The sequence below is a fragment of the Monodelphis domestica genome, chromosome 5 (assembly GCF_027887165.1).
Source record: "Monodelphis domestica isolate mMonDom1 chromosome 5, mMonDom1.pri, whole genome shotgun sequence".
Lineage (NCBI taxonomy): Eukaryota > Metazoa > Chordata > Mammalia > Didelphimorphia > Didelphidae > Monodelphis > Monodelphis domestica.
This window is the reverse complement of record NC_077231.1, coordinates 42,511,380-42,531,089: the sequence shown is the minus strand read 5'-3', so window position 1 is coordinate 42,531,089 and position 19,710 is coordinate 42,511,380. Positions and strand designations below refer to the sequence as shown.

Genomic DNA, 19,710 nt, shown 5'->3' with positions numbered 1-19,710 from the left:
ACATTGGATTGGATGTGCTCCTTTACTCACCCCAAGGGGCCAGGGGCTGGTGGTCCCGAAAACAGAGTGGTGTGGCTGGGCTTCCCCCAGGGCTGCACCTCCTTCCTCCAGTGTGTCCATTGGGTTTTCTAATTCCAACCAGGGGCCTCTAGCCACCCTAAATTCCCATTGGGGGGCCTCTAACCACCCCAAACCAGGTACTTGAATCCTAGGCAAGGGCCTCTAACACCCACAGTGGGGACTCTAACCCCTCAACTAAAATCTACTGGCCAGAAATACCCTGCTTAAGGGAGTCGAGTCCGAGGGGTCCTTCCTGTGACTCATCCAAGGGAGAGGGAGTCGAGGATCCTTAGGTGAAGATAACCAAGAGGGGTGCCACAATCTTCAGCCACACACTTCCCTGGATTTCCGACCTATCCCCTCATGGGAAATAGGAACCGCGTACTTTCCTGGTCCACGCTCAGAAATAGGTGGGCGGTTCTCCTGAATGAGTCTGGCTTGGCAATAGGCTGTACCTGTACAACCCCTGGGGCCAGTGACCAGTGGTCAGCCAATTAGCCCTCCAAAGACCTTACCCCCTCACTCTCACAATATTCTCCACACATTCATTCAACACCTCCGGAGTTTACTCACTGGACCCTACTGTCCTCCACGGAGAAGTGACGTGTTCCAGATCCCATCATCTCGAGTTGCCCCAGTGACAGGGGTCCCCTCCCTCTGTTGGTCAGACTCCATTTCCTTCGTGGTATCCTGGGATGAGCCCCCATATGAAGTGCCCGGTGAATTGATCCCAAGGATGAAATGATGACCAACAATGTAAAATGCAAGAGGGAGGAATTTATCAAACAAATTGCAGCTTGGGCTCGGCACTCTGAAAATGGCTTGAGCCCTGATCCTGGGGCTTAAAGGTCTTTTGTACACTGGAGTGAATAGGAACTTCTGTGGTAGGGGGAGAGCACAGAAATTCCTGAGGTAGGGGTAGTAAATAGGAACTTGATAGGAACTTCTGGGGCTGGGATTGTTATCATTTCCTGGCATATGCCAGGATGTGATGACTTGCCTGCAGGGTTTCTATGGGGAGGGGGAGAAGGAAAGGGAATAGGAGCTGGTTCTTTAGTACATTGTTGTTTATGTGCTGTCTCTGCCATTAATTAGACTGTGAGCTCCTTGATGACAAGGGCTGTTGTTGTTTTTGTTTTATTTTGTTTTCAACCTCCCTTTGTAGCTCCAGCACCTAAAGCCTTGCTGCACATGTAGTAAGTACCTAATAAATACATATCAACTGGTATATTTTTAAAAGCCTTACTTTCTGTTTTAGTGTTAATTCTAAACCAGAAGAACTGCCAGGACTAGGTAATTAAAGTTATGATTTTGCCCAGAGTCATGGAGCCAGAAAGTTTCTGAGCCTAGATTTGAAGTCCTCCTGACTCAAGTTCTTGTGCTCTATCCACTCTGTTACCTGGCTTTCCTGTTGACTCTCATTCAAAATGAAACTTCATATTTTCCCTTCTGAGATTTGTCTCTCCTAGAGTTTTCATCATTGATGGTAATATAATCTTCCCAGGGAAACCTCAGTCTTATTTGATTTGTCCTTCTCCCACACCACCAATGATGGATGAACGGATGAATGAATGGTTGAATGAATGGATGAATGAATGCAAAAGTATGAAAGCACTGTGTTAAGCATTTAGGGTATAAATGAAAGAGTTCTCCATGAGCTCCCTTGGGTAATGAATGGAAGAGACCATCCATAGAGAAGGTTTCAGCAGCAAGTCAGATGGTTCTCCTGTAGGGCATGGCCGCAAAGCACATACAATACGTTTTCTGTAATACAAATTACATCGATGAACTCAAATCCATTTCTGATATTGGACTCTTTGCCAGTGCCAAGGACTCAATGCTAGAAACTTTCTTTTCTGGGTTTCCAGTAGCTGAGGTTGCTGAAGAGGTGGCAAGTTTCAGCACCTGCAGAAGCAATTAATTGTTGGGTCAGATCACCACAGGGATTGTTTCCCTTGATTGTGGCTTCAGGGGGTAGGCTGGAAGTAGGTAGAATTGGTGGTCTGGGAGATGCCACTCCAAGGACTCTTGAGTTTATCTGCATCTTGCTGGCAATTCATCCTGTGGGGCAAATGGCAAGGAAAGAAGCACTTATTTTGAGTACCTACTATGTTTCAGGCATTGTACAAAGCCCTTAACAATGTTCTCTCATTTGATCATTTTATTAGTAGTCGGTGTTAGTGGTGACAAGAAAGGATAATATTATTTTTGTCTGAAAAAAAGAGACTACTGTAACAATGAGGCATTGAAGTCTTACTGCTTTCGGTAGAAGGGCTTGCCTGACCCATATGATTAGCAATTTGTAGGGATATCTGACTTCCTTTCCAAAGGAATCGTTTCCCATATGATGAATCCAGGAACTGGACTACAAGTAGGATAGGTGTTCTGAAGAAGAACCACCATGCTTTTAGGGTTCAGGGTCTTGGGCTATTTCCATCATGTTTTGAGGGAAGGTAGTGGTTGAGGAGATGGTTCCAATTCTTCCATCTTTCTCCTAGTGCCTCCTTCCTTGAGCTAATGAACTACCAATTTCTAGTTTCTTTTACCTCTCTGGTTTAGGACCTTATCACCTGGATCATTACAAAAACGTCCTCACATGTTTCTCTCTGTACTTTATATGGGCCATAAAAATTTTCCCAATGCCAATGTCTGATCATTTTGTTCCACTCTAGAGAGACTCTGGTGGTTCCCCGTTACCTTTAGAATAAAATATAACCATATTGGACCTGCATTTAAAGCCCTCCACTATCGGGTTCCAACTTCTAGTCTTGTCCTAGTCTTGCTTCATCGTACTTCCTTTCTTGTGTACTCTATGCCTCAGCTCGGCTAGGCTATGAGTTGTTCATTATGCATTTTTTCTTCCCATATGCATCTGTACAAGCTACCTACCTTATTTGTCTTATGCACTCTTCTCGTCTTTTATGTGATGTATGTGATGAAATTAATCTTTCCAATGACCTGTTCAGATGTCCTCTCCTCCAGGAAGTATTCCTTGATTCTGTCCAGATGAAAATGATCTTTACTTTCTTTTTCATTTATATATTGCTTTATCTGAATCTCTGTACATTATCTTATTTATGATATTTTTCTGTATTATATTTTGATATATTTAATGTTCATTTTATGACATTTTGAAATCTCTCTCTCCTTTCCCCAAGAAGTCAGGCAATATATAGGTTTAAGATAATGTATATTGTGAAACAAAACATTGGTTTTACTAAAGAAAAATTCATGGAAGAAATAAAGTGAAGAATGATATGTTTCAATTTGCATTTGGATTGCATCTGTTCCTTCTTTGGTGGTAGATATTCCTTTATTTTTGTCATGAGTCTCTTGGAATTGCCCTGGATCCTTGCCTTGTTGATAATAACACAGCAGTCATTCACAGCTGATCATCATACATCATCACTGTTATTATGTACAACATTCTCCTGGTTCTGCTCACTTCACTTTGTATCATTTCATATAAGTCTTTTCAGGTTTCTTTTTTTTTTTGGTGACCATTTTGTTTGTCATCTCTTATGACTCAAGAGTATTCTAATATAATCATCTACCACAACTTGTTCAGCCATTCTCCAATTGATGGACAGCCCTTCAGTTTCCAGTTCTTTGCTACCACAAAATGAGTTGCTATCAGTATTTTTGTACAGGTTGCTCCTTTTCCCTTATCTTTAATCTCTTTGTGATACATATCTAAGAGTGGTATTGCTGAGTCAATGGGTATGCACAGTTTGATGGCCCTTTGGGTATGATTCCAGATTGCTCCCAGAATGGTTGTATCAGTTTGTAGATCTACCAGAAATGTCTTAGTGTCCTGATTTTTCCACATCCCCTCCAGCCTTCATCATTTTCTTTTTTGTCATGTTAGCCAATGTGTTGGGTGAGAGGTGGTAGTTCAGAGTTGTTTCAATTTTCATTTCTCTAATCAATAGTGATTTGGAGCATTTTTTCTTAAAATTAAAGATAGTTTTAATTTCTTCATCAGTTCCTGCTCATGTCATTTTACCATTTGTCAACTAGGGAATGTTTTGTAATCTGATGTATGTTAATATCTTTTGAAGCTATAAAATACTCTTCAGCCATCTGTCACATGAAGGAAGTAATTTAAGGGTTGATTGTATTTTTTGTTTTGTTTTGTTTGGGGTGTTTTTCATTGTTGTTCAGTCATTTTTTCAGTTGGGTCCAACTCCTAATGACCCCATTTGGAGTTTTCTCTTTATTTTTAAAAAAAACATTTTTCCATGTTTCCATGATTCATTTTCTTTCCCTCCCATCTTCCCTCCCTAATCTCAGAACCGACAAGCAATTCCACTGGCGTATACAAATGTTATAATACTTATTTTCACATTATTCCTTTTTGCAATAGAGCTATCTTTTAAAACCCCAAACCCCACCATTTGGGGGTTTTCTTGGCAAAGATATTAGAGTGGTTTGCCATTTCCTTCTCCAGCTCATTTTACAGATGAGAAAGCTTGAAGCAAACCAGGCTGAGTGACTTGCCCAGGGTCACGTATCCAGTAAGTGTTTGAATCCAGATATGAACTAAAGAAGAAGAGTTTCTAATTTTTGGTAGCATTCAAAAACCTACGGATAGAAGGAGGAGAATCTTAGCTACTCTGCATTTATTTTGTATTTATTCTACACATATATGTACTTATTACCTTCCCATTAAAATATCAGCTTTTAATAAGTTGAGATTCTTTGATTTTTAAAACATTTATATCTGGTGGCAGCTAAGTAGTACAGTGAAGAGAGCACCAGGCATAGGGGAGGACTTGGGTTGAAATCTGGCTTCTGATACTTCCTAGCTTTGTGACCCTGGTCAAGACTTAGTAGTGACTAGAAGGTGAGGATTCAAAAAATTTTTCATATCCCTAGTTTTTAGCACAGTACCTATCTCATAATAGGTATTTTTAAATGCTTGTTGAGCGAAATATTACTCTCTCTTTTGCCTTGATCCCATTCACACCAATATATATGATTCAAGGAATCATATTTATTGGTGTAAATGTTATAATTCTCTGGTAGATGGTATGAACTGCCTGCTCCATCTTGGGAGCCCTCATTGCCTAGTACATTGATTTCCACATACTAGGCACTTAACTCTAATTGACTTGAGTTGAGTCTAATTCAAAGAATATTCACAGTTTTTCCTTTCCAAATCTCCTAACTCTTGCTTGGAGTCAAGTCCCCTCTGATTCAAACCCATGTAGATATCTAGCCTTTTGTCCATTTCTCGCTTATCTCTTATGTCTTTTAATTTTCATCTCTTCCCCTAGAGAGAGGTGTAAAGGTTAAAACAGTACTCAGTAGAAGAAAGGAATTTTCTGTATTGTGATGTCATAAATGGCACAATTCTGAAAAAAACATACTGTCCACTTGTATGTTGTAGGACCAAAAAAAGTGAGTACTCTCCTTGGTATTCTCCATTTGTGTTCTCAACCAGATTAAGGATGAGCTGGCTGTATTTTTTTTCACACAATGTTGAAAATTTATAAAGAGAGAAAAAAGTACCATACTATTTAGGCACTAAATTCTTGGCCATATGAACCAGTAAGACACCTTGTAGACCAAAGTGTCTATGCCATAGCATACTAGATGACCAAGCCACTAGTTCACAGCCCCACATCCTGAGAATTTCTGCCCCCTACTCCAAAGGGCTCCACAGATCTACTCCAGTGTGCTGAAATGGAAAGAGCACTAGATATCAAATTATATTTGAGTTCTCATCCCCAACACTTACCAGCAGTGTGATTGAGCAGATACTTCAACCTCCCCAAGCCTCAGTTTCCTGATCTATAAAATGGGGGCAATAATACTTACATTACCTGCCTTGTTGTTGTGTGGAAAGTACTATAAAATGCTTTCATATTAATTTGACCATTGGCCTGCAGGTAAAATGTAGCAGGTATTCTCCCATATAGGCTCTGGCTTTGGGGGGGGGGCAACTCAGTGGATCAGAAAATAAGAGTGCCTGTCTCGAATTCAAACTCAGCCTCAGACGCTTAGCTGTGTGATATTGAGCAAATCACTTAATTCCTATCTGCCTCAGTTTCCTCAACTATAAAAAGGGGATAACACCCTACCTCACAGGGTTGCTATAAGAATCTAATGATATAATATTCATAAAGTGTTGAACACAATGCTTTGCACATAAAATGAGGTGCTTAATAAATAAATGCTTATTCCTTTTACCTCTTTTCCCTTACCCTTCCCTCCAGCTCCTTTATTCTCAAGCTCTCTTGGATGCAGTTGGTTTTACCATGCTACTGCTTTTTTTGAATTTTTAATACTGCTCATAATTTATCATTTTCTGAACAACTTTTATGTTTTTGGTTCCCTAACAAAACACCATGATATATTTCTATAATCTGTAATATTTTTGAGGTTTACACAAGATTTCTCTCCTCACAGCCCCATAAGACAAATAGTGTTAAATATTATCATCTCTTTGTACAGATGAAGAAACTGAGGCTCGGGGACATTAGATGACTTGCCAATGTCATTCAGAGATAATTTCAAACCTAAATCTACCAAGGTCAAGTCTGGGACTTTTTCTACGACCCCACATTTGCTCTTGAAAGTACATAAATTTGGGGAAGCTAGGTGGCTCAGTGGATTGAGAACCAGGGCTAGAGGTAGAAGGTCCTAGGTTCAAAAGTGACTTCAGACACTTCTTAGCTATGTGACACCCATTGCTTACCCCTTATCATTCTTCTGTCTTCAAGCCAATATTGAATATTGATTCCAAGACAGAAGATGAATATTTTTTAAAGTACATTAATTCTCTATGTATTTATGTATTTACAGTTAAAAAAAACTTGAATGGAAATGACTACCCATTCTGAGATATCCATGGCAGAGGCAGTTAAAAAACTCGGTGCTTTCTCTCAGGAGTCTTCAACATCTTCTCTTCGGTTAAGTTGCAGCGAGAAAATTAGTGAGCACAGTGCCTCCACTGGCTCCATCCTATATGGAGAAAGGATATACAGGTCAGCATCCGAGGCCCTGCAGGCTTACATTGATGATTTTGACCAAAGCAGTCCTCCTGGTGAAGTGTGCTCAAAGACTGACATATCTAAGGAGCTTCCCCAAAACATTTTCTACAACATTTCTCCCAGAGGCATCAATGGTATGGTCCCGCCATATTTGTTCCGTGTATCTTCTTTTATGTCTTTTGTTGATCTTATGAGATACCCTCCAATTCAGTAAGCTCCTTAGTTTATTCTTACTTTTTTATTCCATGACACATAGGTTGTTTTGAGGGATTTGCATCGGAATCCTTTGCTAATGTCGTTCTTTGTTCTCTAGTTTGGAAACTCTCTCTTGGCTCCACTGTTTCTCTAAACAGAGTCCTTAGGAAGGTAGATCAAAGGAGATGGAAGGAGGGATAATGATAAGGTCTTGCCTTGGTTCACCCTTCTTGTGTAGTGGAAAGAACATTAGACAAAGAATTTATAGACATGAGTTCCAGTCCCAACTCTGGCATGATCTTAAATGGTGTTTAACTAGCAAATTTAGTAAATGATTAAAATCTGGCCTCAGATACTTCCTACCTGTGTGACATTGGGTGAGTCATTTTACCTCCATTACCTAGCCCTTTTTGCTTTTTCATCTTGTAAACGATACACAGCATTGATTTTTAAGATGGAAGGTCTTTCTTTTTTGCTGTTGTTGTTTTTAAACCTTTACCTTCTGTCTTAAAATCAATATTAGGTATTGGTTCCAAGGCAGAAGAGTGGTAAGAGCTAGGCAATATGGGGGTCAAGTGACTTGCCCAAGGTCACAGCTATGAAGTTTCTGAGGCCAATTTTGAACCCAGGACCTCCCATCTCTGGACCTGGCTCTCCATCCACTGAGGCATCCAACTGCCTCCTGTTGTTGTTTTTAAAGAGAAAAAAATTTTTTAAGTTACTTGAGGGTAGGAACCATTTCCCTATTGTATTTGTGTCTCCAATGGTTCCTGGCAGATAATAAGCCCTGAATATACACAGCATTTGTTGATTGATGTGGGAATTTTGTGTGTATAGAGTTTGATTTACATGGTAATGGGGAAGATTGCCAAAAGGACGAAGTGTAGAGAGATGAGAAAAAGAAATCAAGATTCAGAAAACATATCATAAGGGAATTGGAATTCTTTTTTTGAGGCACCAAAGAAAGAGACACAGTAGTGGCTTAGAGAGGTGTGAGGAAAATCAGAATGTGTTGTGCCTCAGAATACAAAAGATGATGGAAGGATGCTCAGCCCAATTAAGATACAAGACATCAGATAAAAGGATGCTCAGCACGATTAAGAATATTGAGACTTTGTGTGGGACAAAGATCAGAAATATTGCCTTGGGTAATCAAGGAGAACAGTTTTAGTATATTGGTGGTGAGGTCAGGAAAGACTGTATAGGGCTAAAGATGATTCTTGGAGTTAAGACAGATATCTGTTTACTAGAGGCGCCCTCCTACCCCTCTACTCTCTTCCCAATACTTTCCTATTCTCTCCTACTATTCAGCCACCTTCCCCCTCACTTTCTTTCATCCTTCCCATTCTCTACCACAGTATTTTGTCCTCTTTTGCTTGCCCATTGTAGTAGAAGGTGACCTTCTTAGAGACATAACTTTGAAATTGCTGATGTTATTGATTTTACTGCTGAGAGTAGAACCAATGGCTGTCCAGCTTGATGTAGGCAGATGAACCTCCCTTAAAGAAAAATAGAAATATAGGTGATAATGTTGAAAAATAACAGATTTGTATAATACAATTTGAATTTTCTGTGTAAGGAAAAAGATTTTCATTTATTGGAAAGGATGTGGTAAATAGGCTAATGTGCTTGTTAACATTTTAGAGCCTTATGTTTTTGAACAAGTGGTGTCACTCTCATGATGGAATTTCTAAGAGAGAATACATAGTAAAAGATGACTCAGTAAAGAAACTTGGTACATCCTTCACCATGCTGAATTATTTAAACCCTCTTTTCCCTATCTAAAAGATATATAAACTCCATCATTTGTCACCACCTGTTAAATGTGTGTGAGATACTTTCCCTAGATGGATGGAATGCAGGACCTGGAGTCAAGAAGACTCAGTTCAAATCTGACCTCAGAAACTTAATAGCAGTGTGACATTAGACACGTCAATTAACTTCTGTTTGTCTCAGTTTTCTCAACTATAAAATGGGGATATTAACAACACCAGCCCTGCAGGGTGATTGTGAGGATCAAATGAGTTGATATTTATTAAGTGTTTAAACAGAGTACCTGGCACATAGTAGGTGCTATATAAATTCATTTTAGACGAGCCTCTAGAAAAAAATTGGATTAAAACATGAATAACTTTTTACTTAAAGTTATCAAATCAATGCGCATTTATTTCTAAAAAATGAATGCAAATGCTAAGTTCCATTGATGAATGGAATATTGCTGTGATATTTGGTGGACCTAGAATGATAAAACTTAGAGGTCCACAACTCTTAACAAGTATTCGTTAGTGCTATGACCCTGAGCAAATGTCTTAGTCTGTTTTCTAATCTATAAAATGGGGATAATAAAGTTTGAACTGTCTGCTACAAAGATGTTATGAGAAGAGCATCCTCTCACAGGACCCACCCAGGACCATACTCACGTCTAGATTGTAAATGCTTAATAAAAGCTTCTTTTTTGAATTTGTAGTTGCTCAATCCATTGCAGTAGGTGCTGCCAGGGAGCTTCAGGTTGCTGGAAGAACCCAGGGCAGTTATGAATTGAAAGCACTATATATAAGCACACATATATTTTCATATATGTATATATAAAGAACTATATATACCTATATATAATTATTATTATTTGAATATTTGAAACTGATTAATTCAACATTTCAGAGGAGATACTAAAGAGAGATCAAGTCATGTTGTGTATATGGGACAAATATCCCTGTATATAAGAAGAATCTCTTCTTCTTCTTTTTTTAGACTCTCTTCTTTTACCTCAAATTATTTTCTCCATAGTGTTTGACATGGCATAAACTAAAGGGCTAACATGAAACTGGGTTTGGTTTAAATGGCTCCATTATAATTCATGCCACTGAAGAGCAAAGAACATATTGAAGTTTATTTGTTATTACTTCCAGTTGTCACACTGAGAACATTATTCCCTCTAAGGTTCACTTGCAGGATTAGGAGGAGTTTCATCCTTATAAATGCAAAGTTTTGATAACTTGGACCTGTGGAGACTAAAATGTCCTGATTGTACTTGTTACTGGAGTTGGTATATTTATATTGGGCAGTTGTTCACATAATATTGTCCTCTTGAGTTTTGAACTCCATCAACATTTTATTCTTAGAATCTCTTTGAATATTTATTGGATTGCACATTTGTGGTAACACATGTGGCTTAAATTCTGGCTATCAGCATTCTTTTGTTTTCATCTAATCCTGATATTCTCCCATTGCAGTGCTTGGATCTTCTTATTGGTGATAAGATTATGTGATCAGGTTTTTTTAGGGGAGGGAAAGGCACAGATTTGTGATTTCATAGATGTGGGAAATTCCCACTTTTTTATCATCCCTCTTCTCAAATAGATCAATAACTCTGATCAGCAATTCTCTAAGTTATAGTCTTGGAGAATTCCTGTTGCCCTAAAAATGGTGTGACTTAACTAGGATCACACAGCCAGTTTATGTCAGAATCTAGACTAAGACTAGCATCTTCTTAACTTCAAGGCCAAGTCTTTTTCCACCATATCATCCATCTTTTTGTTATAAGATTATAAAATATTGAACATTTAGAGAATTCTTAACCAAGCCATTGTGTTTATATAGTATGAGTTAGATTTTCTTTGTGGCCTCATGATCTAATGGATATGATAGTTTCTCCAATTTTCCTTGATTGTCCATCATTGACACTGAAATTCTGGAAGGTTTTTGTATTCCCCCTCTGCCATTTTCTCATGGGTAAAGTCTTTTTCATTAAAAAAAAATTTCAGACTCATTTCTTAAATGCTTCTCCTTTTCCATGTAAAGATTTTAGCTAAAATCACCTCTGCTTTTACAGATTCTGAAAGCTAGGATGCAACTTGATTAGAACAAATTTATTATCATGCTTCTGGTTTTAGCTGTTTGTATTCTAGCTCTAGCCACAACAGTGCCTTTATAGCTTAGAGTTTTCTGTCTATAAATATTTATAATTCATAAAAGTTAGTTGATGTGATTCATTATTTATTCGCGACTTGAATCCGTGGGGAATTCCCATGTCATGCATCAAATGAGCCTTTTTTTCCTATGCACTTAAAGATGGCAGCACAGATACTGATTACTGTCTGTGTATGACTCAAAAGATTGATGTGTGACCCTTAAGGTAGCCTCCCAGGACTCAAGGTTTAAAATAATCAAATTCAGGCCGGGGCGGGGGGGAGGGCTTACCCCCAAAGGGTAATTTTCTCTCTCTGATTTGTTTGTCCACACCTGGAATTACTCCAGAAACCTCTCCTAATACAGCTTATCTTTGACTTGTTTCTCCAGATATAAATAATAAAGATCCAAGTCCTTTATAGGCACCCAAGGTATATACACATGAAGAGAACAGCTTTTATTTCACTCACCAGAAAGCAGAGAAGACAAAGGACTCCATGGATTCCATAAACAGACCCAGAAACACATAAAGTACTTCCATTATTCATCTTGGCTACCTGAAAAGGACCCTGAACTTAGAGAGACCATTATGCTACCCTTTGACATTCATAGTGATCATGGCTTGTCTCAAAGGACCATGGACAGTTCTTCCTGGACTCATCTTTTCACCCTATGTTTGGATTCCTCATAAAGGCAAACAACCTTTGGCCATTACTGAATAAACAGCCCTCTCTATCTGCCTTGTCCAAAGAATTCAATGGCTTTTCTGTCCAGGCAGAGCATTTTCAGTATCTCTGGGGGTGACCTTTCTTCCTAAAATGCCAAATTCCTAAATTAAAGGTATCCAAATTCCTCCAGACTAATGTGACTCAGGAAATCTCCTTTCTGTGGTGAAAGCACTACATTTAATGATCACCCTGCCAAAGTCTCATAAAATTACCATTTATTTCCATAGGATTTTGAAATCTTTTGTTTGGTCCTTCATAACCTATTGTATGTGTCATTATAGCCACTTTTTTTTCTTTTTTACAGAGAGAAACATGATTAGCACTCAAGCTTTTAAAATTCCTTATCAGTGTGATGCCTTTGTTCAGAATAGACCATCCCGTTTCTCACTGCTGCATCCCAGCTGTCTGTTTCCTAGCATCCAAAAATGTGATGCAGTATTTATACTTCTGGGAATCATTAAAGTTTTGGGTTTTTTTAATGTTCTCCTATCTGGTGAATTATCACTTTTCTCCTTGTGATAAAGCCTTCAAGCTCTGTATTGTTGATGAAAATTTTTGCCTTTCTCTGTTGTGTTCCTTGGGTAGAGGGAGGCTAGCCTAGAGCTGTTGTCTTTGGCGCCTCAAATGAGTCTGGGGAGCATGTGAGTCAGTCATGATCTTTTGTTTACCTTCTTGAGGGTGTGTTTCACCAATGCAGGCACGGAGCAATCCCCAACTGATTGTCTCAAGGACTCTTGAAACAGTTCTCTTAGTGGAGTTTCCCAGAAGTAATCTGACACAGACTTCCATTTCCCTTTACTGCATCCCCCACCATTAACCAAACTCTCCTATTACCTTGTACTTGGCGTGACAGGATTAAGAAAAGGATAAGACATGGCCTGAACCCTCAATGAGGTTCTGCAATAACTAACACCTTTATTGGACTTAAAAAGTTTGCATTGCTTACACTGCTTTCTACACATTTGGTCCTCAGGACAAACTTACACAGTAGGACCTTGCCACTAAAGGGAAGAAAGAATTTCTTAAGAAACTACTATGTGCCAGGCAGTGGGCTAAGAGCTTTAAAATATTGCCTCATTTGATCCACAGAACAACCCTGTGAAGTAGGTGCTATTATGATCCTCATTTTACAGTTGAGGAAACTGAAGCAAGCAGTGGTTGGTTGACTTGTCTAAGATGGTGCATCTAGATTTGAACTCATATCTTCTTAACTCCAGCATCAGCATCATATGCATTGTGCCACTTCAGAACTTGTGGAGGACCATACATGATATTGTGGGAAGAGTTTTGCATTTAGAATCAGAATGACCTAGATTCAAATCCTATTTCTGCCACTCACTACTCTGTACAAACTTCAACAAGTTACCCAACCACAAATAAAGAGATATATTAGATGATCTTGAAGGCCCCTTTGGCCTCAGAATCTATGATCTTACCTTTCATTTGGAGAGACAATGTGATATGGTAGAGTAGTATTGCATATTGACTTAGAAACCACAAATTAACATTTTATGTGTTATATTTTTATTTATTTTGTTTAACATTTTCCAATTGCATTTTTATATGGTCACACAACCCTGGGGAGACTTTTGGGCAAGAAATGTATTACCTTTGTTATAAAATACTTGGTTTAGAGTCAAAGAACCAGAGTCCAAATCTCTTTCATCTTTAGACAGCTCATTTGACTCTTCCAAGTCTCAGTATCATTACCTGTAAAATAATAGAATTGAAGTAGGTGATCTGTAAAACCTCTTCTACCTCATTATCCTGTGATCCTATCAGATATAAGATTTGAACCCAGATCTTAGAAAATGGATTAAATTGGACACATTATATAGCATCAACTATTTTTTTATTGCAGTGTTGTTTCAGTTATGTCTGACTATGACCCCATTTTGAAGTTTTCTTGGCAAAAATCCTGGGATGCTTTGCCATTTCCTTCTCCAGCTTGGTTTACAGATGAGGAAACTAAGGCAAACAGGGTTAAGTGACTTATCCAGGATCACACAGCTAGGAATTTCCTGTGGCTAGATCTGAACCCAGGAAGATGACTCTTCTTGACTCTAAACCCACTGCACCACCTTGCTGGCCCATAGCTAACTATATCACAGTGAAATTAAACAATGACCTTGGAAGGAAAGGAGAAAAAAACTCTTAGTACTTTTTCAATGCTCAGGTTTATTTCTAACACAACCCCACTGTAAGGACAATAAGTGTTCCTGTCATCCTTCACCAAGTCATTTATCTATCTATCTATCTATCTATCTATCTATCTATCTATCTATCTATCTATCTATCTGCCTGCCTGCCTGCCTGCCTGCCTGCCTGTCTGTCTATCTGTCTGTCTGTCTATCTATCAGCTCTCTCTGTCAATCGTAGCTTCATTTTAGATGAAAACTATGCTATGGCTATAGGATAAGGTTTTTTTCTATGCCAATAAATGGCAGTGACAGGGCATAATCGAATTTCAGAATTTGAGAGCAAGCAGGGAACTTTTAGAAAATTTAGAAAATGAAGGGGTTGGGTTAATGGGAAAGTTGAGATCTGGGGAATTTGACCGGTACAATGTCCCCTAGGTAGGTTGAGAGTAGGGACTAGAACCCGAGACTCCTTCTCTTATTCCATAATTAGCCCTAGACAACTTTCTTCCCTTAATTCTTGAAAAAGAGTAATTTTTTTTGAAATTTGATGTTATTTCTTCAATGTGAGCTTCTAAGGGAAAATTTGGCCAAAGATCTATCCTATATATTCTTTTCATGATTAAAATTCCAGGTTCACTCTAAGGCCAAACATTTTGGCATTACTCTTGGTTTTGATGTTCTCTTGGGTTCCTCCCTTTCTCAGTATTCAGCCTTTCACCGGGCTTTGGCAATTTTCCTGCCCAGTTCTTCCTTCCCAAATTCAGACCTTTCTTATCTCCCCTGCCTATTGTGATAGTTTTCTAGTTTCTATGGGCATGTCATCATTTGTTTGCCTCAGGTTCCTCATCAGTCAAATGAGCTGGAGAAAGAAATGACAAACCACTCCAGTATCTTTGCTAAGAAAACCCCAAATGGGGTCACCAAGTGGCAGACATGACTGAAAAATGACTCAACAACAACAAAATGGTAGAATAATGTTCGATTGCATTCATACATCACTAATTGGACTATTTGACTTCTAAGGTCCCATCAATCAAAGATTTATTAAGCATTCTGTCAGATGCTTTTCTGTGATCTGGAGACACAAATGCAAAAAAATGAAATGTCCTTGACCTCAGGGAGCTTATATTCTATTGGGGAACACAGCACACACATCTATTCAGAATAAATAAATAAATACGAAAGAAGTACCAGATCATTTTTAAAACATGAATTCTGAATGGAAATCACTTGCAGTTGGGAGTTGGGATCAGGAAAGACTATATTTAGGAGCTGGCAAGTGACCCAAGTTTTACAGAATGTAAGATATTGTGAGAGGTAGAGGCAGTGTATTTAAGGCATGCTATTTCAAAGACACAGGAATAGAGAGAAGGCTGCTTTGGTTGGAGTATAGAATATTGCAAAGGGAGCCTGAATGGATGGGTCCAAGGCTAGTTGTGAAGGATTTTAAAAGCCTGAGACATCTCTATCTTCTCTCCACCAACACTGTTACCACCTGGGTGTAGACTCTCTTCTCTTTATGCCTGGACTATTTTGGTTGCCTGATTGGTTGGTCTACCTTCCTCCAGTCCATCCTTTATTCACTTTTCAATTTGATCTTCTTAAAGCTTAGTTCTGACCATGTCAACCTGGTCTTCAATAAATTCCTGTTGCTGTCTCTACAAATATAATTATAACATAGGAATATGTTATTTACATAAACAAATTGAATGGATATAATATTACTATATACCACAATATATTTAAAATATTAATATATTATATGAAAATGTTAATCTATTTATATAAGTATATAAAATATTATTTATATTTTATAAATATATCATCTTTTGTTTAGTATTGGAAGCCCTTGATAACCTGCCCCCTTCCTACCTTTCCCGTCTTCTTATACCTTACTCTTCCATCTTCTTCCCTACCCTCAAATACTATGTGGCCCAGTGACAATTGTTTTTTTTTTCTTTTTTCCATTCCTTAGAGGAAAAATTCCATCTCCCACCTCTGGCCATTTTTATTCACTCTCTCCCATTCCTAAAATGTTCTCTCTCCTATTTTTAACCCTCCTCTCCCATACACATATACAATTATAATATATTATAACATAATATTATGTATAACAATAATATAATACATATGATTTGTTATAAATATATAATAAATTATAATAAATATTCTTATCCAAAAGAAACAAATTCCCACATTAGCTAAGTCCAAAAACCTCTCACATTTTTTCCTCCTTCCCACTCCTTTCCTTCCCAAGAAGGCAAGGCAATATGCTATAGGTTGTACATTTCTTATCATATAATACATATTTCCCTCTTTGTCATGTGGTAAAACAAGACACTAGAGAAAAATTCATGGAGAAAATAAGGTGAAGGATGGTATGCTTCCACCTGCCTTGGACTCTTATTCTGTCTCCTGGTCTTACTGGCTTTCTTTGTATCCCAAGTAAACTCTTACCTTCTACAAGCATCCTTTCCTGATTAATGCCTTCCATCAGTATATCTTGTATACCTCTTATTTCTACATAATTAGTTTTTATGTTGTCTCCCCCCATTAGGCTATGAGATCCTTGAACCCAGGAACCAATTTCTTTGTATCTCCAGTGTTTGGCACAGCACTTGACACATAGTAAATGCTTAAATGCATTTTGTTGTTGATACAGTTTTAACTGGTCATAGAGACCATGGGATCCATTGGAGTTTATTGACTAGGAGCATGACATCGACTAAACTGAGCTTACAGAGGAATCATTTTGGTATCTGAATGGAGCTGAGTGTCCCTATGATATTCTGTGACTAGGTTACTCAGCTTGTCAAGTCAACAAAAAAGAAATAGATTCAATATAATCAGATATAAATTAAATCAACGATAATGAGTTTTTATTACTTTGTACCAGGTACCATCCTACCTACTGGGAATACAAAGAAAGACAAAAAATATGGTCCTTGCTCTCAAGTAGCTCATTGCCTAATGGGGTTAGTTAATGGAGCAACCATTTCAAGTCAGATTCCCAGTGCCCCAGATTCCTAGTTCATTGCTTTTTCTAGTAAACAAGGATTTGTTTAAACTTCCATTACTCCCTTGCCTTCATATTCTGCCACCTGTCCATGTGCCTCAGTTGAATTTCCCAGTCAAGAAAGTCTTCTATGTTTTGTTGTTTAATCCTTTTTTAGTTGTATCCAACTCTTTGTGACCTCCATTTGGGGTTTTCTTGATAAAGATGCCAGGTTGGTTTGCCATTTCCTTCTTCAGCTCATTTTTCAGAGAAGAAAACTGAGGCAAATAGGATTTAAGTGATTTTCCTATGGCCACTCAGTTCCTAAATTTCATAGGCTGGATTTGAACTCATGAAGAAGAAGTCATGTTGACTTCAGTGCTAGTGCTCTTATCCACTACAAAAAGAGCTGAAAAATATTAATAATACATTAACCAACTATATAATGTGGCACCCACAGTATACTTAATGGGGAATGCTCAATTCCCTTGTCCTTTAATTCTGATACTCCTTGTGTTGATCTTCTGATCATCATAGATTAGAAAATTAATACAAAGTATTCTTTGTTAATCTAAGTTTAAATGCATTTGTTCTGGGTGGGAAAATCTTGTAGCTTAGTTATTTTCTCTCCCAGTGTGATAAACATGTGTCAGAGGTAGTAAGGAGAAGCCATTTGATGGTATAGTGAGGACCCCATAATGAGTGACAATTTTGACTGTTAGAGAATGCATGCAAATAAGAAGTAAGTCTTCTTTTGGTTTTGGGTTTTGGTTTTGGGAATCTCTTCAGTTTGCAAGCAGCAGAATCTGGGCCCGACTTTATTTATGCTCCCCAGGCAGAGTTTGGATATCCTGCTCCTTGTGTATTACTGTCCACTGGAGAAATCCAGCCTTCACTGTAACTAACATTTGTGACTTGACTTATGACACAATAAAAAAAACTACATGTCCTAAAGAGTAGAATTTTCTGACAATAAAACATATGTCTGTTGTTTAAATTTCTACTTTGATGTTTCCTCGGGGCATAGATGTGACCCTGGGTTCTCAAAAGCACTACCTAGAAACAGCAACTCTGAAAGACCTTTCTCAGTTGAAAAGACCTCAGGAAGGAGCTTTGTGATGGCCTCAATTTCTGTCACTGAGGACTAGACTTGCTAGATTTTAACTGGCTTCTCCCTGAGCAGACCAAAGAGTCATGGGTTTGTTTTTGTGACAGCAGACATCCATGTCCCATCTAGAATGGAAGATATTTCCAATCTTTGTAAAGCAAAGAGTTGTAAATCTTTGTAAGCCTAGATTTGTATAGCTTCTCTCTGTTTCTGTCTCTCTCTGCTCCTCTCTGTTTGTCTCTCCCCTTTTTTCTCTTCTCCTCTCCCCTCCCCTCTCCTCTTCTAACCTTTTCTCTCATTCATTTGTCCTTTTCCCCCCCGTATCTCATCCCCTTCCCTTTTCTTTTTCTCCCCACATTTTTGTTCCCCCCCTTTTTTATCCAAAGAGTAATCTCATACAAAGGACAGAAGTGACTGCATTTCGGGATGGAAAAGCCAAGGAACCCGTGTTCAACATTTATCCCCCAGAAATAGGAATTCTTCTTGGTGTTGACTTTTTATCTCTTGATATTTCTTTGCCAGGAAGTTCATCTTCATTTAAAGAGAGAGCTCAGCTCAGATATTTCCCCATTCCTCTCAGTTCTCCCAAGGCTGCCCCATTGGTGGCATTTCTCCGCCATGTTTCTGTGTCAGGTACCTTCCCCTTTTTCCCCTCCAACTCCAGTTTCTTTTCAGATGTTTTCTGCATGTTGTCTTTCCCCCTTCAGGACATAGGACAGGGGCTGTCTTTCTTTTTCATATTTGTGTCTCCAGCATTTAGCACCATGCCTGCACATAGTAGGCACTTAATGAATGTTGACAATTTCCTTAGCTTCAATTTTTATAAAACGCTTACCTTCCATATTAGTATCAATACTGTGTATTGGTTCCAAAGCAGAAGAGTGATGAAGGCTGGGCAACGGTGGTCACATAGCTAGAAAGCATCTGAGGTCAGGTAACCTAGGATCCTCCATCTCTGAGCCTGGCTCTCAATCCACTGAGCTACTTAGCCCCGATTTAATGTCAACTGTTGTGTTATCTTTGCAGACTGTTCTCAAGGCCATTTCTTGGCATTATAGAAGCATAAGACTTTGTTATTTCTCTTCAAGCTGGTGACATAAAGAATATCCAGATTTTAATGGAACAACACAAAAGGATAGCCCACCTTTAAGCTTGTGTTTAGAGTTGATATTTTTATAAGTTGCATAAAGTGCTCTACAGTGTATATTGGGCATCTAGGTGGCGTCGTGAATGGAAGGCTTGGAATTAGGGAGATCCTAGTTCAAATATTGCTTCAGAAACCTAAAGGCTGTGTGATCTTAGGCAAACCACTTAAACTCACTCATCATCCTCAGTGTCTTCATTCATAAAATAGAAATAATAATAGCCCATATTTCAGGGGAATATTGTGAAGGTCAAGTGAGGAAATATATGTAAAACACTCGACTAACTTTATAGGTTATGTAAATGTTAGTTATTATTGTTATTCAAGGATATATATACAATTTATAAACATGAGCAATTATAAGTGATTTATGTTAATAACGTATTGAGCTGGAAAAAGAAACCAGACCCAGCTTCTTTTTAGCAAATAAATTCA

At 38.3% G+C, this 19,710-nt stretch overlaps 1 protein-coding gene across 16 annotated transcripts in view; it reads left to right on the top strand.

Annotated features, from left to right (window-relative positions):
• The window catches only part of GRIP1 (glutamate receptor interacting protein 1), an 808,853-nt gene that overhangs the window by 480,265 nt on the left and 308,878 nt on the right, over window positions 1–19,710 (top strand). For 9 of the 16 annotated variants that reach the window (XM_056798416.1, XM_056798413.1, XM_056798421.1 and 6 more), the window contains exons 1-2: window positions 5,386–5,463; window positions 6,871–7,192. The exons of 6 other annotated variants lie outside the window; for them this stretch is intronic. In XM_056798416.1, the coding sequence (XP_056654394.1) occupies window positions 6,886–7,192 (307 nt within the window). In that variant the 5' untranslated portion in view covers window positions 5,386–5,463; window positions 6,871–6,885. Of the gene's footprint in view, window positions 1–5,385; window positions 5,464–6,870; window positions 7,193–19,710 lie in introns of those variants that run through there. One more of the 16 variants, XM_056798419.1, reaches the window with a different exon arrangement.